Source organism: Paramormyrops kingsleyae, chromosome 7 (assembly GCF_048594095.1).
Source record: "Paramormyrops kingsleyae isolate MSU_618 chromosome 7, PKINGS_0.4, whole genome shotgun sequence".
Taxonomy (NCBI): domain Eukaryota; kingdom Metazoa; phylum Chordata; class Actinopteri; order Osteoglossiformes; family Mormyridae; genus Paramormyrops; species Paramormyrops kingsleyae.
Genome location: NC_132803.1, coordinates 10,671,508 through 10,699,439, shown reverse-complemented (window position 1 = coordinate 10,699,439; position 27,932 = coordinate 10,671,508). Strand labels below are relative to the sequence as shown.

At 42.3% G+C, this 27,932-nt stretch overlaps 1 protein-coding gene and 2 long non-coding RNA genes across 3 annotated transcripts; 2 read left to right on the top strand and 1 right to left on the bottom strand.

Annotated features, from left to right (window-relative positions):
• Positions 1–524: 524 nt before the first annotated feature.
• Positions 525–7,843, bottom strand: LOC111842235 (nectin-3-like). The gene is made up of 6 exons (XM_023808649.2): positions 7,508–7,843; positions 4,429–4,734; positions 4,160–4,268; positions 2,173–2,321; positions 1,943–2,041; positions 525–1,419 (listed from the first exon to the last, which is right to left on the bottom strand). The coding sequence occupies exons 1-5, from the start codon at positions 7,566–7,568 to the stop codon at positions 1,956–1,958; spliced, it is 711 nt and encodes a 236-aa protein (XP_023664417.1). The 5' UTR covers positions 7,569–7,843; the 3' UTR covers positions 525–1,419; positions 1,943–1,955.
• Positions 7,136–21,474, top strand: LOC111842236 (uncharacterized). The gene is made up of 3 exons (XR_002837855.2): positions 7,136–7,285; positions 10,997–12,398; positions 16,918–21,474. It is a non-coding gene; the product is annotated as an uncharacterized lncRNA (long non-coding RNA).
• Positions 7,996–9,320, top strand: LOC140592012 (uncharacterized). The gene is made up of 2 exons (XR_011992231.1): positions 7,996–8,133; positions 8,464–9,320. It is a non-coding gene; the product is annotated as an uncharacterized lncRNA (long non-coding RNA).
• Positions 21,475–27,932: the final 6,458 nt, after the last annotated feature.

Sequence of the window (27,932 nt, the reverse complement as noted above, 5' to 3'; positions counted from 1 at the left end):
TCGAGCATGCAGTATGTTTGTTTGTTTGTTTTAGCTGGTAACGTTAAGCCTTAGAGAGCTGTACGTGATACAGGACACATGGTGTGGCCTGGTTTACCATCTGGCACTCTGCAGTTATGGTCCATGCCACGGCGCTGTTTAGGCGTAGCATAGCACCCAGATCAAAGCGAGTGGCCATGCTGGGAAGGGGCCCTTATGACAGCTATTTGCAAAGCAATGACTTAATGAGCTACACCAGGTTAAATTTCCATAAAGTTTCTGCACAGTTGGGTGAAATAGCTGCTGAGGCTGGCCTGTGTTATTTGGGTATGCATGTTGTGTGCATAGACAGTTCATTTTTTTTGTTATTATTAATTTATTCATTAATTTGTAGAGATGAGAGTCAACTTGAAGTTGGAATGCATATTTCAGGCACCATCAATCAGAATTTTAAGCAGCTAACAAAACTTCAAACTGAGTTTTAATATCATTAGGTTCGTCTAACAAGGATTGCTCTTAAGCAATGAAGTTCCGGACAACAAAGGTAAGCTTATCTTCTCTTTACTGACATGCAATCAATCCACGAACATTAAATGTGGTCACTGAACGCTCTAGCCCTGATGCAGATGGTAACATATACGTCCACATCACAGCAAGCGAGTGATCTCTCTGCAGTCTATTACAAAGCGTTAAGGGAAGTATTGTACATCCCCCACACTACACAATAAACAGCCGACATGCATACCAGCAATGCATTACACTTCACATAAACTATGACTCATGAAAGCCCACTAATACTGTATGCTTAAGATTTACACATTACTACTAATATAACCATACTACTGTAGTTCATTGCATATCTGAATTTCACACAATGTACTGCACTGATGTATACATCAGTGAACAATATGTTGAAGAGGCCAAAACAGTTTTTTAAAGCTTAATCTTTAATTTTGCACGTTACAACATATATACAAATAGAAAGATGCGACATAGAAAGACCATATAAATAAGCATTTTTTATAGTTTTAAGCCTTAAAATACCCCTCCGACACGCTTTAAACACATGCAAACCTATTAAAACACATACATGTGAATGTCGGGCTAAGGATATGAGTAATATAATAATAATAATATGTGTGTGTGTGTGTATATATATATATATATATATACATACACACACACACACACATCTCTCTCTCTGTATACGTAATGGAATATATAAAAATAAAAACATTTATGGCTCTTATATATTCTTTTCTTCCTTCTTGATGTATTGTACCATTGATCAAGCCATAATGGCAAGCGACGTCCACGTAACGCTTTCCTTCCAGAAGCATATCCAGGAGTTTTACCTTCTCCTGAATGGTCAAGGTCTTAGGATCACTAGTACCAGAAGGCCAGAAGGAAGATGCAGGACACTTGGGAGCCATCGTAGGGCTTAAAACAAAACGAAAACAATCGGATCACAAGCAAGGTATACAATACGCAGAGAACTGTGATGCATTGGGGAAAAATCAAAGATATAGCGGGGGATCACTGTATATGTTTTTTCATCAGATAATCCATGCACAGTCTACTGGTATGTCTGTGCATTTCGACCAATCAGATGGTGGTGATGCAACCAGCTCGGTTTAGTCGGCTGAGGCATCAAATCAATTGGATCAATAAATTTCCAACCTCTTCCTTAAAATGTTCTGTAGAACTGATGAAAGGAATGGATTCGTAATGCAAATTTTTGCCAGCTAATGCTAATTCTGCTAGCATTTGATGGTAACAGTACAGCGATTCTCACAGATGTGCTTGCATAATTTACAATGGAAAACCGTCTCTTGGCCATATGGCTCAGGTACGTCTCGGTTCTTAGTGGCAGTGGAAAAGCACCATAAGAGGTGTACTTATGTACTTATACTCAGATTCATAAGCATGCTCATCTCAGCTGGATACATTCAAATGAAGTTACCTCTGCTGTAGTGTCATGTATAGATGATCATGAGACTGAGAGTAGAAAATAAGACCACAATCACTGCAAGAAGACCTCCACTGTAGTCTTGGGAAATATCTGTGAAAAGAAGAATTTCTTTCCTACTATCTGAAGTGTCCTGCAGTACATAGTTTTTCCATCAAGAACTTAAATCAGTAGTGTATTACTATTACTAGTACAGTCTAGACATAGCTTGTACTGATCCTTACCTATATACACAAAGAGGGTCCCAGTAAGTTGGCCATATTGATTTGATGCCTCACATACATACAGGCCGTTCAGATCTGCGTCCATCTTTAAAAACAACAGTTTGTGTCCGACCGGTCTGAGCGAAGGACTCAGTACTTCACCGTTCATTCTAAGCATAGTGGTGAAAAACAGGGTTAATACTTTACTACTCATAAACACAAAGGCCAAAAATATAAACAAATACAGTCACGAAAACATTTGGGAATCCCTCTTAATTTTTTGGGATTTTTGTTAACCATTGGCTAAGCCTTCAAAGTAGCAACTTCCTTTGAATATATGTCATGCCTTATGGAAACAGTAGTATTTCAGCAGTGACATTAAGTTTATTGGATTAACAGAAAATGTGCAATATGCATCATAACAAAATTAGACAGGTGCATAAATTTGGGCACCCCAACAGAGATATTACATCAATGCAAATTTAACCCTTTCAGGCTCAAATTAAGTTTTAGTAACAGGACAGGACAACCAAGTCCTGTGGTACTTCTGAGTAAAAAAAACTCATAAAATATGTATGTGGGGTAATAAGGTAGTTAGTTTGTAACTGTTGCAAATCAGCAACGCCTGCCTTGAGAGGGTTAACAGCCTCTAGACGCCTCCGATAGCCTTTGATGAGTGTCTGGGTTCTGGATGGAGGTACGTTAGATCATTCTTCCATACAAAATCTCTCCAGTTCACTTCTTTCTTTTGATTTTTTTTCTGCCCCCTCCTAATCTGTCCCCCCTCTTCCGCCAGCTCAGCCACTGCAATATTTTACATGTGCTAAAAAATAAATAAAATAAAATAAAAAATTGATCAACAGATTTTGAGAGTTGCTTTGAGGATCCCATGCTGTCACTCTTCAGAGGAGCGTCAAAGGGAAGCCCAATAAGTTCACCACCTTAAATTCCCTTTCTCATGATCAGACACACCTGTCTATGAAGTTCAAGGCTTAACGAGCTACTCCAACCAATTTGGTGTTGCAAATAATCAGTATTGAGCAGTTACATGCATTCAAATCTGCAAAATTACAAGGGTACCCAAGTTTTTGCACAGCCAGTTTTTCACATTTGATTTAATTTCATACAACCAAATACTGCTTTACTAAAAATCTTTGTTCGGAAAACACCCCAGCACTCAGATGTTCCTAGGAAATGACTGTTATCTTTTTGGTGGAAGTAGAGTTAATTATTATGCAGGCTGAGAGGGGTTCCCATACTTTTTCATATGACTGTACTGAATACACCAAAGATGTTTTTCAAGGGTGACAAATTACTTCTTGGTTTTAAAAATTCCTGGCAGTATGATGATGATGAAAACCCTTTATTGCTGTTGCAATGCACCATGTCACATGTGATATCAACAGTCCATCAATTTTCTGAAGCCACTTGTACTATTCAGGGTCATGGGGGGGGGGGTCTGGAGCCGATCCCAGAGGCTGCAGGAGCAGGACAGGGAACAACCCAGGATGGGGCACCAACCCGTCGCAGGACACACGCACACATTATTCGCTCATGCAGGCAATTCGGCAACTCCAATTAGCCTCAGCATGTTTTTCAACTGTGGGGGTAATTCCACAAAGCAGGATATGTTGCTTAGTCAGATAACCTGTCGGAGGAAACCCCACGACAACACAGGAAGAACAAACACATGGAGCCATGGTGGAGACTTGATCCCTGGTCCCAGAAGTGTGAGGTAACAGTGCTAACCACTGCACCTCTGTGCCGTCATTTCTCACCAGTCGCTGGATATACTGGAGTAAAATCTATCAAAACATCTCAATGCAGACTTACTGAACAATTAGAACGATTAAAGCGAACAAAATGCATCTATAACAGAAGCCTGTTAGACATTAATATAATGATTAATCTAAATGTTACAAACTTTACAGAAACAACCCACACAGATTTCACTGAACATACCTCCTAAAAGCTTTGGAATGACATGTAAGACAAGACAATATTCTACCTTCTCCAGGTGTATCTCGTAGGTGCAGGATTGGCATCTACATCACAATGGAAGACTGGACCTTCGGATGACGTTGCATTTAGAGTTATATTCACGGACTGTGGAGCATCTAGAGGAAACATTCATACCCTCGATCATAAGTATTTTTCAGCATGGAACAAAGGGTTGTCTTCTTGTTTAATTCATCAAAAAATGTTCAAAGTCTAAAATAAATTATACTGTAAACACTGGACTAATTGGAATGGGTCTGGCATCCTATCAATCCTCACAGTGCACAGAGATCCTGTGTGGCACGATCTCATCGTGCTCCAGCGACGAATGCTTCACCACACACTGCACTTCTCGATCATATATGGACCTGGTGGGGGTCACCAGCAGGTGACTCCTGACAGTTGTCGTGCCATCGGGGTTCTGTGTCATGTTCTTCATGACCTCAACTGGGCCATCCAGCTGGTCTGTGCGCCATGACACCTCTGCTTCCGGAAGGCCATCGGCGGCAGTGCAGATCGCCAAGATGCCACTCCCTCTGCCCACCACCAGGGGATCTGTGGGCGTCAGTGTCACTCTAGGACAAACTGCCACACAGACTGAGTTAATATAACATTCAGAACAGGACATTTTCCAAAAGGCTGAACACGGGGTATTCCTACAGATAAGAGTACCAAGAAAACTGGCAAAGGGACGACCGCAGTCGTGTTTCTGCTGACCAGTGCATGATAAATACTGGACTATCAAAATCAACAACAGCACAAAACAAACATGCACCGACATAGTAAACATTTAATGAAGACGAAGGATCTTTTGTTCAAAGCCGTACCCGTAGTACGGTGTTCATTTTAGGACATCCTCAGGTCTTATGAAAAAATCTGTCAGACTTCAGACAAAACGGCATCAGACATCGAACTCAGACAAAACGGACTCGGGTGTCAGGAAAAAAACCGTCAGACTTCAGACAAAACGGCATCAGAACAAACGGACTCAGACAAAACGGACTCGGGTGTCAGGAAAAAAACCGTCAGACTTCAGACAAAACGGCATCAGAACAAACGGACTCAGACAAAACGGACTCGGACAAAACGGCATCAGAAAAAACTTAAAAAAAAATTTTTTTAATACATTTAATATAAAAATGTAGAACTATTATTGTTCGCTCCTATTTTGCTTAGATTTATTTTTTTCCCAGACATTTGTTCAAGATGTCATCTGGCAAGGAATGCAAAAGGAGTATCCAACTATGGCAGTTTTCACAAGTTTACTGTAGAGACGTCTGTGGCAGTAGTAGGATTCTACAAAGCACTGTCCCATTTATATTGCAGATGACTCCAGCTCAAGGAGTGCCAATGCATTTATCAGTAAGGAAAGCCCAAATTATTCCCATTTGTGAGTTCTACTATTGTTACTGTGAGAAGTAGTCACTTTGCATAGGTTTCAGGTACGATATATATATGCATTACAGGTGCAGCACAGGCTTTTGGAAAAGCCAAAAAGCTACTGCAGCTTCAAATAAAGAAAAAGCTTTGTGGATTTCAGTGACAGGTCGCTGGGGGCATCTCCGCTTCAACCCCAAACGTTCTAAAATTCTTCTCAAGTGTCTTTCACTGTTATGCCACAAACCAACCACAACATAGACTTTTTTTTTTATCAAAAGACACTACATCCTGTCCAGTCTCAGAGATGTGTCTAGGGTGACCACCTAATCCACGTCAGGAGGGACACTATGAGCTATGACAGGGTCTGCAAACTACCATTTCAATCATTTCAATTAAAAGGACCTGAATTTCACTTGAGCAAGGAGTTCTTGCTGTGTGCTGATTGGTCAGTCTCCTTCAGTCATGCATGTGTCAGTAATGTTAATGTGAAACAGCTGGATGAGTCTTTGAATGAAGGAAACAAACCAGTAAAAGCACAAAAATTATTATTTAGAACTAGAAGAACTAATTAGCCAAGGAGCCTTTCAGTTTTAAAGTATTTGTAAAACCTGGAGTAGCTCATAGTGTCCCTCCTGACATGGATTAGGTGGTCACGCTAGATGTGTCATATCAATGCTGATACAGCAACACACTTTTCTAAATGTAGGCTTACCTAACTTGATGTCCTTGTGAGCCCAGTACGCAGCTAATTTCCCTTTGTTTAAATCCCTGGCTGAATAACAACATTATCATTGCATCTACAAAATTAAATGTGACAACCACCTTTCTATTACCACCTCTACCAGCCAAACATGTTATGGGATTTAAATCTAATTACACCCCAAATTCAAAATTAAAATAATTACCACATAAGTAAGACAAATGTATTTTATTTCAACATTTTTTCAAAAGGCTACTTTTCTTCTCAATAACTTAGTGGACTAGTAACTTTACATCATATAATAAACTGTGATAACAGCTTCAAACAAAGCCAGTGTCAAACTGCCATAGTTGGAGCATTCCTTGCCAGATGACATCTTGAACAAATGTCTGGAAAAAAAATAAATCTAAGCAAAATAGTAGCGAACAATAATAGTTCTACATTTTTATATTAAATGTATTAAAAAAAAATGTTTAAGTTTTTTCTGATGCCGTTTTGTCCGAGTCCGCTTTGTCTGAGTCCGTTTGTTCTGATGCCGTTTTGTCTGAAGTCTGACGGTTTTTTTCCTGACACCCGAGTCCGTTTTGTCTGAGTCCGTTTGTTCTGATGCCGTTTTGTTTGAAGTCTGACGGTTTTTTTCCTGACACCCGAGTCCGTTTTGTCTGAGTTCGATGTCTGATGCCGTTTTGTCTGAAGTCTGACGGATTTTTTCATAAGACCTGAGGATGTCCTAAAATGAACACCGTATCAAAAAGACCCTATTCAAATGTGTCTAGCATTTAACTAGAAAAGATGGGATAGACAACAATGTACAACCCTATTTGCAAAAAAGTTGTGAGGCTGTGTTAAATTCAAATTTTCAAATCAGACAAAAAAACCTCAAAACCCCTATTGAATAGACTCGAACTTTCAAACACATGTTTTATCAGATACGTAGTATCATTCATGTCTTATATCACTGGGATCTGAGAGAAACGTTTCAACGCATTCTGAAAGCGCTTAAATCCGACGTTATCAAGGACCGACAATGGTTTATTATCAAAAACAATATATTGGGTAAGAGTTTTAGTTATTTTTACTGCACGGTGGGTTGTTGTGTCGTCTAGAACCCCATGATTTACGCGGGCTACGTTGGCGTATGTATTTTGTAGAAAATGCTTTTTAAAAATACTTTTGTAAGAAAAACTACAAATGTACATATTGTTTTAGCATTTTGTCACTTTCCGAAGAAATGTTTACATGCAGAATAAACTAGCTGCTAGAGAGTTCTTTCCTTACCTTCTTTTGAGAAGCAAAATATAAAACAGCCCCAAAGACATAAAACATTAATGATTCTCATTTCTTCGGGGGTAAGAGCCAAAACAAGCTCCAGCTCCAACAATTCCGACCAAATGAATGTAGATCGTATTACACATGCATTACCGTACAATTTTTTTTCCCTGGTAGGCTATAATTTGATGAATGGGGGCGGACGCGAGCCGAAGAGTTCGGTAAAGTTGGCAGATATTGGCAGATTCGAACTTCGTAGTATGACCATGATGACACTGTAGAGTTGTGTAGTGATTTTGGTGACACTACACTTAACTGTCACATAGTTATTGAAGGTTATTCCTAATAAAAAATGTAAAAAAAAAAAAAATTAAAAATAGACACAGGTACATTTCCCCAGACTAAGGCCCAATCCCAATTCTACCCCTTACCCCTACACTTACCCCTACCCCTCCGTTTGGCGCGTTCACGTGTAGGGGTAGGGGTGACTCAATTCTCTTTTGATTGGAGGGGTAGGGGTAAGGGGAAGGGCTAGATAGCCCTCGAAACGAAGATTTTTCGGGACCTCACTTCAAACGAAGGGCTAAGAGAAATTTACAACATGGCTGCCCACTCGAGCAAGCAGACCCATAAATGTTAAGTAATTTTTGCCATTAATAAGGATTTTTATGACATTTTTTCATTACATGTATATTACCATCAATCTTGTGTTTGTGTTTACGGTGATGTTCTTTAAAGAAACGTTTGAAAAAAAATCGCTAAAGTTTGCTTGCGGATAGCACTGATTGCACAATATTAGGAAATATATTTTTATGTCATATAACGTTACCCGGTAACTGACTGCATGTGGTAACGCGTTGTTTTGTTTTGCTTACGGCCATATGTGTACATGTAAATGAACGGTGCTTACACTATTCGTACTTATTGCAACATGACAACATTTTTGTAAATTATATTCTGTATAGGGACAGCTGAGGAAACCCGAAGGCTCATACGTTTTCGAGGTGAAAACGAACATCTGTTTTTAAAGTCCAAATACGGCGCAAAAAAACTTCGGGAGTGAGTAATCTTTACATGCTACGATGCTGACGGCGACATCTTGGAATTTGTGATAAACATCGGAGCATGTCCTCTGACGTAACGTTAGGAGGTAGTGACAATGGATGATGACGTGTAGTAGTGGTGTCCCATTTCTTAGGGGAAATTTTTTAACCCTACCCCTTTCCACTTCATTTCAAGGGGCAAGGGGAAGGGGTGAGGGGTAGGCAAAGGGGTAGAAAATAGAATTGGGATTGGGCCTAAGTGCTGTAGTACGACCGTAATGATACTGTAGATGTGTGTAGTGATTTTGGTGGAACTACAGTTTATAGTACGAAAGTTATTGAATTTTATTGCCAATAAAAATTCTTTAACAATAGACTTAGCCACATTTCCCCAAACTAAATGCTGTAGTACGACCATGATGACACACTAGATGAGCAGAGTGATTTTGGTGGAACTACAGTTTATAGTAAGAAAGTTATTGAATTTTATTGCCACTAAAATCCCTTTAACAATAGACTAAGCCACATTTTCCCAACCTAAGTGATGCAGTCCTACCATAATAAGATTGCATATGTATATAGTAATTTTGGTGGCACTACAATTGATAGGAGCAAAGTTATTGCATTTTATTTCATAATAATGTTTTTTTTCCCCAAACTAAATGGTGTAGTATGACCATAATGAGACTGTAGAAGTGTGTAGTGATTTTGTTGGTAGTACAGTTGATAGGAGCAAAGTTATTGAATGTTATTCCTAATAAAAAATCTTTAAAAATAGACTAAGGTATATTTCACCAAACTAAGGGGTGTAGTATGACCATGATAACATTCCAAAAGCCTTTAGTGATTTTGGTGGCTCTTCACTCTTTGGAAGTGAAGTTATTGACAGTATCCGTTTTCGTTTTGCACTTTGCAGACGGTCCCTAAGCTCTCCTCTGACAGCGGACTGCTCATAGGGAGCAAAGTTACCCGTATTTCTTTGAATACATATCGTTTGGACGAAAATCCGGTTGTAGCTCATTGTCTACCTTACCACTGTTAAATAGACACGTATATTGTGTTGTAAGAACGTTTTGTTTAAGATTTATTGAGCCGCGAAGTTCGAATCTGCCAATATCTTTCCAACTTTACCGAACTGAGCCGAAGATGGAGAAAGTGAACTAGTGTGATTATCGAAAGGATGCGTATTTTTATTTATATATCTCAATAATAATAATAATAATAATAATAATTATGATTATTATTATTGTTATGAATAAATAAATAAATAAATAAATACAATTTTATATTCAAATATTGGCGAGAACCCAGTCAGTGCTAAGACTTGTAAAATGTGACGTTTTTATGTGACACACAGTTGCCAAGACTGATTCTTCTAAACTGATGACGAGAGAAATAACCTACGTTCTCGTTCGGTGCTCATCGTCTACATGTCACAGTTCATCACTTTTATGTGGGTTAAATGCAGCCTTCGTGAAGTGAAAGTGATAAAGGTCTTCTAAATGTGCAAGTGAAATTTAATATTTCTGTTGCATATTTAGATTGACGGAACTACGTGTTTTCCCCCTTCGAATCGAAGAAAAGAGCGGTGCGCGCTCCCGACAAGGGGGAGCATTTCACGGCAGGGGTGCAGAATTCTGCACAATACGCAAGAACTTTTACCCCAAATCTACATTATTCCATTACAAATCTAAAATTAGCTATATTAAAAGCGTTGGGGTAGTCTGCAAAACTTACATACTATTTAAAAGGTAATAAAATAGTTACATACATGAAAATGAGTGTGCAGACTTGTCTCAGATTGAAAATCTCACTCTAGCCAGGTGACCAAAGTTGACAAGCCAGAGGGATATGTCTCTGGGAAAAGCCGGTGCAGAAAAAAATTAACGCTAGGTTGGTGTGAGACTGACATCTGCTGGATAAACTAAAGCAATGCACCCAATGCCACTAACCTATCAACAGAATAATGACTAGCAGTAGGAACAGTGGCGTACGAGACGCGAATTCGCGTTTTACAGTGTGGTTCGGGAAAACTCATTAATAGTGAATGCTTTACAGTTTACACAGAAAAAAATAGGTATCACATGTCGATGGGAGTCACTGGCCAATCAGGTAGGGCTTCTCATAAATATTGAGATGGCCAATCATCTAGCGCTTCCCTCATGAATATTAATAAGACCATTTAACATTGTAAAAAAATCAGCAACTAGGAGCGTTGTGCAAATTAAATTTGTGGGTAGGCACCATTTCAAAAACCACACACAAGACATAAAAATACACAAAAACACATAAAATGATCTCATAATCAAGTAAGCAGTGGCAGTGTTACATTTAGGTAGATGAATAGCTAGGTAACATCAGCCAAAAAATAGTTTGCTTGTTTTGTTCAAAATACGTGTTGTGTTGATGTTTGTGGCTAGGTAGCAAATGTTGCTGGACAATGTAATTTGTACAGGCAAAAAATATCCCACCTCTGCCGGAAAATGTGGAGACCACATGACCATAACTCAGCAGCTAGCTGCATTGGGCTGTACGTACGCCTGTGTCAGAATGGGGTGAGTATGTGACGCCAACTAATAAGCTTTAATGGTCTGAATGTCTTAAGACGTTGAAAATTAATGCAAGACGCACGTTTTCAACATCATAAGATGTACAAATCTGACGTGTTGATTCGGAGGATGTGTGGCACGGTGGCGCAGTTGTTAGTGCTGCTGCTTCACAGGAAGAAGGTCCTGGGTTTGGTGCCTTTCCTGCCTGCACCCATTGTTCCCAGGATGGGCCCCGGTCCCCCCCGCGACCCCAGTTGGGATTAAGTGGTTACGGTGATGGATGGATGGCATCAGAGGATTTTGACCCCGATGGCATTCCATACATTCTGTTAATGTGTAAAAACGTGTTAACATGTACAAAATTAGCATGATAGCGTGTCAGGTTTGAGTGTGTTAATGCAAAAAAGCTAATATGTTTTGACCCTTTTGATAGAGAAAGTCCTGTATCTCTGCCGAAGAGATACTTGTGGAGGCTGCACCAGCTCCCGTGTGACACTTATTAACTAGTCAGTTTAGACTTTAGTCATATTTTTAATAGGTTAGTAGTGAAACATCTATGCATATCCACTCTGTGAATATACTATTTGTCAAGTCATGCCACTGTTGTTTTGTTTATGAAGTTGTTCAATAAAGAAAATGCAAGCAATAACATAGACAGCCTGTAGGGACCAGGCAGCAGTGAAATGGACGCAATATTCAATTCAATTCAATTCAATTCAATTCAATTCAATTCAATTCAATTCACAATGGATTCACCCCAAGGCACTTCACATGGGTGTGTTGTGATATTAGGTGGTAGTACTTAACAGGGAAAAGGAAAGACAACAAGATTAGACCTCGAAAGCAAGATGACAATGGAGCAGAGGAACCAAAAACTACCAAATAAGGAGAAAAAAACCTGTGGGGGTCAGAGGTCAACTTGCTGCCCAACCCCCCTGGGCATGCCAACTTTATTCAGAACAGAAAAGAGTGGACTTGCTTGCTAAAAACAAGGTATAAGCTGTGATTAAGTCCATCAGTGAGGCTGTTCTCCACACTGGCCTGTGTAGGGTGGCAGATTGAACACTGCACCCACGATATTACAGTTCGTAAGTCACATCCACAATGTTACCCTTCCAGGGACTGAACCAGAACTCCAGCTCAGATGGGCCCACCCCAGGCACCTTCCGGACATGTGGGAGGGAAGGCAGGGAGCGTGGAGAGTCAGAACCTGCATAGACACACTAACGGAGAAGCACAGTATATAAAAATGGCCTGTACAGCAGCACCAGCATCCACAGATACGGTGTGTTATGTCTTAGGTCCCAGGTAAGCTAAACTGAAGTAATAGGTCTTCAGTCAAGATTTAAAGACTGAGACCAATTCTGCATCCAGAACATAGGCTGGTAAACCATTCCACAAGATAGGGGCCCTATAGCAGAATGCTTTACTGCTGTCACTTTATTTACATGACAAGGAAACCTGCATTGTGTGATATGAGTGGACGATGCGGCTTCTAAACTTGAAGTAATTCTGTCAGGTAGGCAGGTGCTAGACCTTTAAGTGCCTTATATGTAAGTAGGAGAATTTTGAACTTAGTACTAAACTTAACAGGAAGCCAATGCAGGGGCCTAAGAACAATTCCAGCTGCTGCATTTTGAACACACTGCAAGGTGTTTAGTGTGCAGTGTGAGCTCCCAGATAACAGAGCATTACAGCAGTGTAACCTACTGTATACAAAGGCATGTATCAATTACTCTGTATCTTGAATAGTAAGAAGCTGTTGTAGTTTGGTAATGTTTTGTAGCTGTAGGAAACAGACCTTCAATACTGCATGATGCAAGTTGAATGACAGGCTTGTATCTAAGATGGCGTCTAGGTTACGGGTTGAGTTGCTGAGGGAAAAGTTTAGTCCTTTGGAATGGAGTGCAGAGATTATAGCATTCCTGTCCATGGACTTGCCACCAAACAACAGAACCTCAGTTTTCTGAGAGTTTAGTAATAAAAATTACTTAGCTAAAGTGACATTAGATGCAGTGTCGTTAGGCGTAACTGAAATGTATAATGCATAGGAGTGATAGTTAACATTATATTTTATATTTATGTTAACTAATGGCAGCATGCAGAGAGAAAACAATAAAGGACCAAGCACTGATCCCTGTGGTACTCCATACTTGACTGGTGACATAAATGACGGAGTACAATAATTTGACACTTGAACATATTGATAACGATTAGTCAAATACAATTTAAACCACTTCAACATCATTCCACACAACGTGACCTCAGATTTAAGTCTTTGTAATAGGAGAAAATGGTCAACCATGTCAAAAGCTGCACTTTCAGAACGTGCATGTTAATGTGTAATAACATGTTAACACATACAAAATCTGTCAATTTCAGCCGTGTTAACCCACCATATTCGGTCGCGTTAACATGTCCAGAAATCTGTGTGTTACATTGTGAATGTGCTCTCCAATCTTGGACTCTGCCAAATGGCTCTTAATTTAGTACCACTTGTATTTTTTGTAATTCAGCCAAAATCAGCAATGTTTTGACCTGAGAGATGTGTGTGTGTATGTGTGTGTGTGTGTGTGTGTGTGTGTGTGTGTGTGTGTATATATATGTGTATATATATATATATATGTATATATATATATATATATATATATATATATATATATATATATATATATGTATGTATGTATATATATATATATATATATATATATATATGTATATATATATGTATATATATAGAGATATATATATAGAGATAGAGAGAGAGAGAGAGAGAGAGAGAGAGAGAGAGAGAGAGAGAGGGGGGGGGAATATGACAGTGTTATTAATGCACATATACACAAGTCTCTGATTCTGGGACATTCTGTGTCCGGGAATGAATTTTTTTTTTCCCAGGACAGACGACCAAAATCCGGGGTGATCCCGGAAAATGCTGGATGAGTGGCAGCCTATCAGCAGTCCAAACAAAGGCTGGCACATTGAGGCTAATCAATTGTCTCTTCAAAAGAAAATTCTGTATGTCACTGCAACTTCACAAACACAATAATAGTAATACTTTGCCACATATCACATACCCAAAACTTGATTGGTCATGGTTAACTATTTCACTAAATCACTCCCACACATAACTTTTCTTCCCTTCCTTTTTTCTTTTTAATTCCCCTTATTTGATTTTCTCTCAGATCGTCTTTGCCTCCATTGCCGCTTAAGACAAATGGACCCCACGATGAGAGTCTAGTCTGTTAATTTGTACCTAACATAAAATGTGGACATTTTAGAGAATGTAATTAATAATTTCCTTACCACTCTATATTTTTAAACAAATCTGCGTTTTTAAATCCTGGTTTAATCGTGATTCTGCTGGCTGAAGTCTACACTGAACAGGAGACACTGGAAATGACCAGAAACCAGCCAGGTAAAGGGAGAAGTAACATTCTAATGCCAGAGATGACAGTTAACTTATCTGACAGTTTCTCATTAATCATTCAAAAGGTTATGGGAAACATTAACTGCGGGAGTGAAGTGCACTGCTAGGACAGTTTGTATCAGGCTCCTAGAAGCAGGACTGAAGTCTCATAAAGCAAGGAGGAAGCCCTTCATGAATGAGAAACAGAGAAGAACCAGGCTGCAGTTTGCATATATATATGTGTGTGTGTGTATATGTGTGTGTGTGTGTGTGTGTGTGTATATATATATATATATATATATATATATATATATATATATATATATATATATATATAATTCACAGATGCACACCCATAAATTGAGAAATGAGTGAAACAAAAAATTGTGCTGTGGTCTTCTAATTTTTTTCTGCAGCTGTCATTCCAACCCATCTGCTATTAACCAGAATGATCTTTTTTAATGACCCCACAGTAGCCAATTTTGCCTCAGCTGGCATGAGTGAGATTTTCAATTCAAGACAAGTCTGCACACACATTCACATGCATTTACATGTATGTAACAGTTTTATTATGTTGTAAATAGTCTGTAGGGTTTGCAAACTTTCCCAGCACTTTTGATGTTGCTAATTTTAGGTTTATAATGGAATAATACAGATTTTCTGTAAGATTTCTTGCGTGAGTGTGATCTGAAAGTGCCATACCAGACGTCTTAGAGTTGGCAACCCTGCCACCAAACTGATCCGCAAATTAACCGTGGTGTCCACGGATGTAACCGAAATCTGTGCATCACTAATGTGCGTGATATATTTTGACAGTTTTAGACTAATGCAGTATTTGTCTGTGTGACAAGTCAGTTGCCATCTCATGCTTGCAGGAAATCATTTACTTTGCTAATAATTGTCAACAGCTAAAGATAGCTAACCTTGTTTACTGCTGTTTTTTTGTTAACATGGTCAAAACCGGCATGTTAATACGCACATTTTGTGCCTGTTAACATGATATTATGCGTTAACACTCTCAGTACACTTTTCGCTAGGGGAATATTGAGACCGTTCAGTCTCAATATTCAGCATGATCTCTACATTAGGTATATTTCACAGCTGCATGCTGTGTACACGTTGTCTTTTTTACAGCTTACATGCTCAGTGCTCAGCAATTTCGAAGAAGCCATTTCACAGAAGGTGTTGCTGCGCCTAATTCTGCATTCGCACTGGTGCCGCTCACACTTACACAGTCCTGTCCATCTATGGAATGCAGACCACAAGAACGTAAAAGCTATCACTCTTTTCTTTTATTATTTCACAGAGCGAATATGACTACACTTCTAAACCAACTAAAAATGAGTCCAGACTAACTGACTAGTAAATAAGTTTCATGGGGCAAGGAGGTTGAGGTAGACTCTTTTAAAATAAGTTGGTTGAGTCCATGATGCCCAAAAACCAAAGAGAATTGCACACACTGACAACGTAACTCACAAATGTGTTAACGCGCCATTTTTTGTTGTGTTAATGTGACCAGCTATAGGCGGGTTAACGCCCAAAATTGACATGTTAATGCACACATTTTGTGCATGTTAACACATTATTACACATTAACACATCGAAAATGTGCTTGTTAACATGTAATTTTTGAGCATGTTGATGCGAAAAAAGGTAACACATTTTGGCCCTTTTGACATTCCATAGAGATGTGAGTCATGAATGTCATGAATGTTTTGGTAACTCTACACTCGATGATGTGTAGTGTAATCAAGAAGATGGGAAGGATGAGGGATGGGGGAGAGGATAAAGAGATGCCATCAAATGGAGGGGGCTCACTCATTAACCCAGGGGTCACCAACTCCGGTCCTGGAGGACTACTATCCAGTAAGTTTTCTATCCTACCTGGCTTCTGATGAGCCATACCTGCTCCTGGTATTTACCTGAGAACTATTGTGGCTCATCAGAAGCCGGGTAGGATAGAAAACTTACTGGATAGTAGCTCTCCAGGACCGGAGTTGGTGACCCCTGCATTAACCAGATTACCCTATCTGCAAGTTTAATGATATGTTCTTCACAATCAATGTAGTTTATCAATGTATTGATTGACTGAATAATTAATTTATGCATTACATTATTGCATAATATTGAGTAGGCACATGCCTACATAAATTGATTGGCACAGAGCCACTGCCACACGGAGTTATCAACATGCTCTCCATGTACTGCAAAGCAAAGTTCTAGAAAGGTGTCAGAAGTATGTTTGCTGATTGGTTGAAAAATCCAAATGTCCATATGCTTAGCATGTCCGTAGCCAGCTATGAGATCACTCAGGTCCGGACCACAGTAATATTTTTATGGTTTTCAAAAATTTGAAATAAAAAAAAAAAAGCTATGGACATTTCAAATGATTCATCACATCCCTGTCACTGTCTCTTTCAGCTTTTGCCATCAGGAAAGAGATACAGAACAATGAAAATCAGGACAAACCGCCTAAAGAACAGTTTTTATCTTAAACTCTAAACAGAACTGTTAATTTTCATATTCATAAGTGCAATTTAAATATCCAGTGCAATATGTAGAGTTAGTGCAATTTGTATATTTTTTAGTATATTCTTTTATTACTCGTGCCTCACATTGAGTCGCCTGCACTTTCGCAATTTCGTTGTCAAGTGACGTCAGACTTCAGTGACACTTGCCATATCTCACAAATATGGTGACACAGACATGTAAGCCAATAATTTTAGTGATCAGTGTTGACACACCACAGCACACAACAACGAAATGTGTCCTCTGCATTTAACCCATATGTGACATCGTCACATTGCAGGGGGCAGCTAATTCAGTGCCCAGGGAGCAGTGATGGGTGGTACCCTGCTGGTCAGGGATTTGAACCAGCAATCTTTAAATTACAAGTGCACTTCCCTAACCATTAAGACACCACTGCTCGCTAATTCAAATGGCACTCCTGTTCAGGGTTACATGGTACAACAAATATGACACAGTTATGATATTTACTATTTACAGGATAAATACACAAATACATATATTACTGTACACTAGTTTGAAGCTTTCTGGTACACTGCATAATTCGTTCTGCCCGCCAACCTCACAGCATTACATTGCCCCCACATAAGGGGTCAGTCATTCCTGGCAACCCCCAAGTACACCACAAAGTCACGAAGATGTGGCAGAGGCTGGTGTTGTCCTACTGTCCCTGCGGTGCCAGACGTCCCTCCCTCTGCCAGAGTGTCCTGGTCCATGGCCGCTGCAAGAACGTCAGGTCTGGCCAGGGGGCAATACAGGGCAAGAGGATCCCTGGACGGGACCACAGCCTTTCACTGCTTGGGCAGCCGCAGGCAAACTGGGTCCCTGGCACTAAAGTTCTGCCTGCGGCTGTGTGCATAGTAGGTACTCTTCTGTTGGGTGGTTGCTGTGCCCTGGTTTTGCTGGGCCAGCTCGTGTATGTTTTTCAGGCTCTCACGCACTTTATACCTTACTCCCTCAGGACCACCGACTCAGGGGGCAATCTGAACACCAATTCCACTGGTGTGTGCAGCCCCCAAATCAGAACAGCCTGTTGCTTGAGTGCTCTCCTACACCGCTACTTAGTATGCCCACAGGGACAGGTGGAGGTCCCAGTGATGCTGGTGGTCGGTGACTAGGATGGTGAGCAGTGTAGTGAACACACAATTAATCCACTCCTCGAGCCTATTGCTTTCTGGGTGAAGGGGGGTGGTCAGGGTCTTTGTAATGCCCAGCCGACTGTAGATCACACCAAACACTTGCACCTCAAAGTTTCACCCCTGGTTGCTGTGTATCTCTTCCAATACACCAAAGCACCAGAAGAATTCCTCGATAAGCTTCTCAGCCGTGGTCACTGTACTCTGATCGGGAACCATGTGCACCTTAGGCAACTTGGTAAAATTATCCATTAGCATGAGCACGTAGCCGTTCCCAGCCTCATTGCAGGGAAAGGGACCTAAGATGTCCACCCCGACTCTCTTCATGGGAGCCCCCACCTGGGTGATGCATGCATTGCAGCAGTGCACAAACAGATCCGTCTCCTGGCTGCAGCCAGGCTAATAGAGGCTGCAACGTAGTTTTTGCTGCTCCAAAGTGCCTGACTCTGGTCAGTCTATGCTTCATCTTCTGGACCGTTGGAAGGAGACTTTGGGGCACCAGCAGCTACAACAGTTGCTTCTTGCCATCCAGGGACTGAGCAGAGAGTGAGGGCCATGATTTCTGTGTTAAATGCAGTGACCTCCCTCCATTATGGCTGCATCGCTGCTTGCAACCAACCCCTGACTCAAGCCTGCACTGGCTCGTTTGCCTGGACTAAAGTGTTAACTTGCATCCACTGAAGATCGATGGTCTTCAGTCCCTCATTGCTGATATCCCGCTGGGGCACAAACCCACCTCAGGCTGTACTCCTCAGTGCAGCGGCAGTGACAGAAGTTGCCCATATAGCAGGGGCAATGAGAGAGAGCATTAGTGCTGCCATGGAGCCTGCCCGGTTGGTGCTGGACCTCAAAGTCATACCATTGTAGAACCACCAGTCTGCGTACCAGCTGTCCCTCGGGATCGCAGAAGCTTAACAACCAGGTGAAGGAGGAAGGGTGGAAATGATGACTGGCTTTGGCAGCAAGGTGCTTGTAGAAGGTTAAATAGTATTTTCTTTCAGGGAGGCTCAGTGTCTGACTGAAATAAGCCACCACCATGAATGAATGTTTGTTGCATTAATATATTGCTTTTCAAGACACCCAAAGCGCTTCTACAGTACCAATGAGGAGTCACTTCAACCACCACCGCTGTATTGTACCCACCTGGATAATGCGATGGCAGCCATTCTGTGCCAGTATGCCCACCACACAGTAGTTAAGGTGGTGAAAGGGCAAAAGAGAATTTACCCATTAGATGCAGGGGATGAATAGGAGGCCAGATTTGATAGGGCCACAGTGGGCAATTTTTAGCCAGGACATAGAGGTAACACCCCTACTCTTTTGAAAGATGCCCAGGGATCATTTATGACCTCACAGAGTCAGGACATTAGGTTACCTCAGATGGCTGAAAGTGGTGGCAAAGTTCTCAGTCCACTCAAATAGCTGCCCCTTTTCTTTGAGGCAGTGGAGCGGTTTAGTGGTACTGACGAAGTTCGTTATGAACCACTGGTGATACGAGGCAAGCCCCAGAAAGCTGCAGAGCTCAGCGGTGCTTCACAGGGTGAGCCATTTCGTCACCACTGCTATCTTTCTTGGGTCTGCCATCACACATTCACTGCTCATTATGTGACCCAAGAACTGTGCCTGTTTCTGAAGGAGGGAACACTTCAAGGGAGCACAGGTCAGCCTTGTGAATAGCAGCAGTAATCGGGCACAGGTTGTTTAGTGCCCCCTCAAAATCTGCAATGTGAGTGAGCAGGTCATCCAGGTGGACAGTGCACTGGCTTTTGAAGTCGGCAGGGGCATTGCAGATTCCGAACGGCATTACCCAAAAGTGCCATAAACCTTGACTAATGATGAACACGGTGCTGGGTTGAGAATCCAGGGCCAGTTTGACCTGCCAATAGCCACATTGACCTGAATCTAATCCAATGCATCATTGATGTGGGGCAGCAGACCAATTGTTCTGGGTCAAAAAATGGAAGTCACCATGACCCACCCTTCTTATTTACCAGGACTGCAGGTGCAGCATATGGACTGTCCGAAGGCTCAATGGCTCCCACTGCTACCGTCTCCTGGATCTTCTACTCCGCTGCCTGAAGCTTGTGGTTGCCATCTCGGTGAAGGTTCATCATATCCATGCCAAAATGTAGTGTGTCCCTGGTGACATTGATACGAACGCCCCAGAAGGGACCGCAAGTCAAGCTCAATGAAGAATGGATCACGGATCTCAGCCTCCTACACTTCTTGCTCTGTGGTCCACCCTGCTAGCATGAGGCTAAGCCACCTCCTCTCATTCATCGGCACACACACGCTAGTGACAGATGCGAGTTGGACCTGTGTTGCCTCCCATCCCAGCAAATCCAGCTGGTTGGTGCCTGAGAGGACACCTGAATGAATGAGGGTGATGATTCATCCCGTGTCCACCAAAGTTCAACAATCGGTGACCACTACTATGCAATTCGTGTAGTTGCGGCACTTGTGGCCCATCCGGCTCACTTGATGATACAGGGGCAAGGTCTCATCAGTGGGGCAGCTCCTTGATGGTACTCCTGGCATTGCAGGCTCAGCTTTGCAGTGGGTGGCATGGCATGGCTGGTGGGCAGTGTGATGTTGCTGGTGGAGAGTGGATTACCTCAGCCCTCTCTGCTTCCGCCACAGATTCTGGGCTCAGTGTAAGATATAGGGCGAGCAGTTCAGACATTTGGGAGGGGCTCAAAGTAGAGCCCATGCTCATCTGCATCAAAAGCCAAAAGGTGGTTCAGGAACTTATCTAGGATGTCTCCTATGCACCTCCCTGGGGAGGTGCTTTGGGCATGTCCAACCAGGAGGAGACCCCAGAGAAGACCCAGGGCACGTTGGAGTGATTATATCTCTTGACTGGCCTGGGAACACCTTGGCATTCCCCCAGTGGAGCTAGAGGTGGCAGGTGAGAGGGAGGTCTGGGCATCCTTGCTTCGACTGCTGCCCCCATGACCTAACCTCGGAATATAACAGCAGATAATGGATGGTTGGATGGATGGAGATTCTGGATGATGTTAACTTGTAATAATGTTACTCTAAAGCCTTTTACTTTCATTTTTTATAGCCAACTAAGGTTAAAATAACAGCTTAATGATCAGATTTCAATATTGTTCACCTATGTATGTTGAAGCAGCACTCTCTACACTCCATACACACACAGACACACACACACACACACACTCAAACATATCATACTGAGAGCGTTCCAGTTTAAAGTCACAGACAAGGAAGGGTTTGGCCACACCTGTCCATAGAACCGTTTGTTTTTTTGGTGTTGGTGGGGGGTGAGTGTCGGGGGTCTACATCCAACATCAAAACAATACAGTTGGTGTAAATTACAATTAAAACATCAATAAAATTAGTTTCTTGTAAATAGCAGCAGGTCTCTTTTTACAGTAGTATGTAATGTTTATATGTGTAATCTCCCCCTGCCCCCGCTCCTGGACCTCACTGTTTCAAACCTTGGCTATGACTGTCTGGCTGGGATTACTGACTTGGAATGTGTGGCCCTCCAAGTGCATTGCTATTCACCCTGAAGGGAAAAGTTTCCTCTTTGCTGAAATATTTAACGTTCTTGCAGTGTGGTGTCTGTCTCAAACATACTAAGTGCGTGTGTGTATTCCATTGCATACTGAGGTGGGTATTACCCATCAGACCGCTTGGGAAAATAGAGGTACCATCATTTTCCAACATTAAAGTAAAGGTTTAAAGCAGGGGTGTCAAACTGCAGTCCTGGGGGGCCGGAGCCCTGTGTAGCTTAGTTTTTTCCCTGTTCCACCACAAATGATTCAGTTCAACTGCTATGTGGTAATTAGCATAAGTTGAATCAGGTGTGTTAAATGAGGGGAAACCCAAAAATGTGCAGGGCTGCAGCCCCCCAGGACTGGAGTCTGACACCTGTGGTTTAAAGAACTACAGTCAATAAAAAATGTTCTATATTTACATACTGTAGTGTTTCTCCACTAGGTGGTGATAGATATCCATTTTAAACTGCATGGTTAAACACACAATAGTCATAGTTGCTGCCTGTGTGCTTTTAAAACAGCGCTCCCTCATATTTGTTTAATGATCCATTTGAAATTTGAAACCTATGGCATCTCCGTTCCATTGTGCTTACATGTGCAACCCTCAGGTCAAAGCAAGGGCATAGATTTGGGTATGGATGGTAGGGACATGTCCCAACCAATAACGTGGGACTGTGTGTGTTTAAGGGAGTGGGAGGTTTGGGGCTGATCTGGTCCCTATCAATGTTGAAAGCAAACCTATGTCTTTGGGTCAAAATGATGGCACATCACCATTGCCAGGCCTGACCTGCAGCATTGCTATGTCTTTTTGCTGTGCTCTGCCCCAAAATGTGACAGGCGAGATATAGTTTGGGACATCTTTACCCAATCAATTATACATGGGTGCGGTAATCCAGCAGGTGTCATTCATGCGCCATGCCTACAGTACATGGTGTCTGCAAGCCCTTAGTGTCTCCTGCGTCTGGGACCTCTCCAGTGGAACCCAAGCCAGGAGACCACTTCAGTCTAAGTTTAGAATATCTCATACAGAGCTGTGCAACTCTGTTTAATTTATTCATGAGTGATTATGTAAAACAAACGAATGAATGGTCACCATGTTTCTATGTGAAGATGCAAAAGCCTTGTTTGAGTACTCACTTGAGTAATTCTGGCTGTGATGCACAAGAGGGCACCAGAGGGCATCAAATCACAGCAACTGGGGCGGAAAAGAGAACGTGAGCCAAATGCTGCCAAGCCAAGGCAGAGTCATCGGTCTCAGCTTGTAGTTGTGGAGCCAGGGACATGTGTACCTGCATTTGTTTTACCATAAGCCATGTAAATAATGGCACTATGGTGTAACTTAGAGTGTCCAGTTTGAGATATGGCTGTTTCTGTGTACCAAGGCTAGTAGTACTGGAAATGTAGCAAGATGGCCCAATTTAGGGCTTATAATGTGCTCTGTAAGATGCTCCAGTAAGAAATCACCTTGGTTGCTGATGTCCCAGGGGTATTGTGCATAGTTTATGCACCTGTTGCATCACAGCTCCCCTCCATGACAGCTGCAGTTCCAGCATGTTAGTTAGAATCTAGAGAAGCTCTCTGTTAAAATTCTTGCCCAGGGGTCTTTGTGGCATAATGCAACTTGAACGAGAATAATCTGTTTGTACAAGTTTTTCTAGCAAGACCACGTATGGCCTGATAAACACACAGTACAACATTTTTTGCCTCTTTCCTTCTTTTTTTTTTTTTTTAAGCAAACTTTAATGTGTCTCAAAAGATGAATGAATGGTGTAACAATGAGAGTGGGTGCTGGAGATCCACGTATGAATGTGTTTGTCATCACCCGCCTTATGCATAAAGCCCAGTCTTCCCGTTCTGCTGAAGGGCATCAACCACGAGGAACCGTCAAATCTTCAGTTTGTTCCGGTTCATCTTCTCCTCCAGGTGTCCTACAGACAGCCAGCGGCAGGCGGGCATACGGACATTGGGATGGAGCCCGTCTCCATGTGAAACGTTAAGCAAGGGGGCTGCTGTGTCCTTGAGAGGCACCTAATCGCTACGCAGCTTCAGTTTCGCAGGTCCGTCGGGCAAAGCCTCCATGAATACGCCTTTAATCGATCAACGGTGCGGGAAGCATTTTGCAGCAATTATTTCTGCAGTACTCAGTTTTTTTTTTTTTTACTTCAGCACTGTAAGCTATGTATCTTTCTATCTCCCGGTTTAATAGTGTCTTGGATGGCTCACTCTATATGTTACGCTTTTAAAAACTTCAAGCGTGAAGTGATAGTGTGGTCACAATACGAGTGGAAAAATCACGGGCGGGGTGACGGGCGCAGAATAAAGGAGACTGATTTGGTATATTAGCCGTCTTCATTAATGCCGGGAAACATGGCTTGGAGCCGTGACCTGGCGCTAATGAGCTGGCCGTAGAGACGGTGGGAAGTTGTGTACGTTGGGGGAAACGGGAGCTGAATCATCTTGTTACGAGTGGCTCAGCATTGGCAGGGAAGCCTCCTGGGTGAGCAGCATGATGGATGAGGACGGGGGATGATTTATAAGCCTGTGGTCCCCGGGGCTGCCACCTCGTCATGCACTGCAGAGGCGCGCATGCTGGCTGAGGGCTCAGCAGAACAGCGCCCCCCACAGGCCCCCCGCATGAGCCACAACAACACGTACACACCTGTTCCTGACCTGTATGAGGTTAGCGTGCTCAGGAATGCTGCCCCCCCCACGGATTTTCCCTCCTTTGTTTCCTCTCCTCTGTCATCTTCAGTCCTTTTCCACCTCTTAGACTGTTAATACTCTCTCACCTTCCCGATGATACTGTTGGTGTTAAATTTTCTGGGGGTACTACGTTAAGAAAAATCCACCACCCCCCCAGTCTCCTCAGTTTGACACTGTTAACTTTGATTAATCTGCTGTTCTCAGTGGAGACAGTTAAAAAAGATCAGAGAGATGCATTTAGAATACGACATCATCCCCCTTTCCACTCGTTTTCTATAACTGCTTATTCTGTGTATGACTGTCAATGGGACGCCAGCCATGACATCACAGACCCACTGTTTTACTTGCTACTGAAGTGATGCGATGTGTTTAGCAGACGCTCTTGTGAAAAGTGACGCACAAGTGAGGCAAATAGAACATCGCAGACATATAGCTCTTACTGAGTCAACTATGCAGAGGTTGAGCTTCTAGCGAATGCCCAGGTACAACTTCCAGGCAAAGCAAGAACCCAATAAGTCTATTGTTCACATCAGGAAAAAGGGCAACATTAATTGCATTCAGGGAGTATTGAGTGGTGTAGGCTAAGAGAGGTGTCCTTGGAATAGATGAATCTTGAGTAAGGGTGCAAGTTTGATTTCAACATTGGTAGGGACCAAATCAGCCCCAAACCCTTAACACACATGGTCCTGATACAGTATTGCTAGGGATATACGCAGGTGTGTGCCATAGGTCTTATTGGTCTGAAGGCGTTTCTTGAAGGTGGAGAGGAAATCTGATGATCGGATGTGGTTCGGCAGCTCTTCAACCATCAGGGAAGCATATGAGTGAGACTTGACACATGGTGGAGGCGTCTTGAGCTGCTTTGGTTTACTGACTGAAGACAGTGAGATGGGACGTAGGTCTTACGGAGCCTCTTGATAGAGGTGGATGCCTGTCCATTAATGGCAGGTTAAGTGACTCCTTAAGTAAGTCCATTCAGTGAAAAGTAGAAAAAATCGATTAGCGTGAAGCTCATTAGGAAACTCTCTTCCCCCCACATCCCAAAACCACATCACACTACTGTCATTGATCAAATGTATTGTTCTGCTTATTTCATTAGCTGCACCCCCCCCTCCTCCAGACCCGCCCCAGCTTTCTGCAGAATTAGCGCTGCGCTGCACATTTGTAATGCAGCAAACAACAGCACAACACCATTTCTCCATAAGGGGCTTCAGCAAGTAGACGTGCTGGAAAGCTGTCACAGCACTGTTCTAATGATGTGTACATGCATTATTATTAAATGGTTTGTTCATCACTCCTGCAGCTACTACATGCTACATGTTCTCCTGTTTGTTATGCCTCAAAGTCCGAATACAGTGGTTAAGGTGCCTGGCTTCCGAAAAGCCTGGGGATTCCATCTGTGTCTTGTCTGGCCTTGTCTGTGAGTAATCAACAGGGTTCCAGGGTTCCATCTCTTACAGCCTAATGCCCTATGAAGGACATTGCTGGTTCTCCTTGTACTTGATGCTACAGTAAAACCACCCAGCTGTGTAAAGAAATTGAACTGTCAAACTGTGAGCTTTCGAAGTCGCCGTGGATGAAAAAGTCCATGTAGCAGAGGCAGAATGATAGCCCTGTTCCTCAGCCAGTCCCCCACACCCCCTGTTTGACTGTCTGTGCGTTTAAGCCACTCGTTCAGATTAGCACTGGCAGAGTCGGGATCTTAAAGGGGCTTTTCTGAGACAAAACTCAGGTTCTGTCTGTAACTGACAGTGATCCGTCTGCGTGTGAAATCCGCAGGATTCCGTCTGTGTCTGTAATCTTCAGGGCTCTGTCTGTGTGCAATCAATGAGGTTTCATCTCTGTCAGTGATTTACTGTTCGGTGTAATCATCAGGATTTTATTTGTATCTGTAATCATCAGGATGTCTTCCCTGTCTGCAATTGACAGTTCTCCATCTATATGTAATCATCAGGACAGAATTTTGCCCACATCTGTGAGTGGCAGATAGTGATGCCTCTGCAATTTTGCCCTTAAGATGTACCCAGCTATATAATAGCCTTTTAAGTCCTTTGTTAGTGGGCTCTCACATGATATAATACAGAACTGTAAGACTGTAAGTAACTCGACGTGAAATGATTTTCAAAGTAAATAGATAAAGTAAAATAAAATGCATGTAGTCCAGTATCAAACATTGCACTGTGGTTTCTGGATTTATCTGTTAACTTGATTTATACTAGAATGGGTGAGGAATACTATAGTGGTCTGGGGGCCTTCTTTACAACACAAAAAACCCAGAAAAAAACCTCTTCATAAGATGCTTTAAGAATTGCCTGAAATGAGTAAGAGAATAATAAGGACGGGAGCATTTTGAGTGCTGAGTCCTTGGTGTCAGAATGCTCCACGGCGGAATGGGTAGATAGCCATGAATCATGTGACATTTACTTCGGCAGCCTGGAGACTGTCAGCTATTATGTCTTATCTGTTCAACTTTAACATGGGGGGGATGTGAGGGAGCAGTGCGGAATACAGACGTATCTCCCTTCTTATCCGCTCTCCTTAACTTGCCCTGCCTCCATCTGCCTCGAGCTGATGGCGCATTTGATGGAAGCTGCAGATGGAGGGATGAGAAACCTGTAGACTGGAGCAATTACGTTGCATGTTTATGGGGGCAAGACGGAGAACTGGAGTTTCCTCCAAAAATGCAACACCATGTATTGCAGGACCCATTAATGTACCTGGAAAAATGTGCTCTCTACATTGACTGGGACCCAGTGTCTTGGAAATAAAGACCTCGCTGAGAGTGGGGGAATTGGGGGTCATTGTAGGAGCCCCTTTTTGTCCTGTGGGAAAAATAACAAACAAACAAAGAAAGAAAGCACTGTGAGGATATGTAAACAGAGCCAGGGAGTTTGTAGGTTAAAAACCCCATGATAACTTGTGTTGTTCCCCTTTGGCAAGGTACTGACCCACTTGCAGTTACATAACCGGCTCTGTAAATGGGCACAAATGTGAAATAGCAAGTTGTGTCAGTGGCTCTGGACAGAAGCCATCAGCCAAGCTTGTCTGTGAATGTGTACCAGCCAGACCTTGAGTTTATTTGGGATTGTCGGGATTGGGGTGACTGATATGCTTGTTGATATTGAGGTTTACCGAGAGCATGGTGCCTGGATACACTGGCATTGTCTGCTGTCTGTTGAACCCAAAGTTCAGCACTGCCTGGTTCCTGTTTCATTATGGTCACCAAAGGCTGCAGGCAGCGGTGCTTCCCTGCAGGTCATACGAAGGACGTTTGGGCTCCAGTCAGCAAGCCAATATGATCTCTTTGTTTGTATCGGTGGGAATCTCATCCATACCGAGTCTGAAATAAGTGTCGAATAATGGGACACATAGACCTAGATGAGCCAAAAAGACTCTTTACTTTGTGTTTGGATCTGCAAGGGTGTTTCTATGATACATAGTTTGGTTTGTAGCCCATAGCTGTGTACCCTATAATGTCCTGCAAAGCAGAGGGTTTCACAGACTACGAATTGTGTTTGAAGACTTTCCCCAAGTTTGATTCATG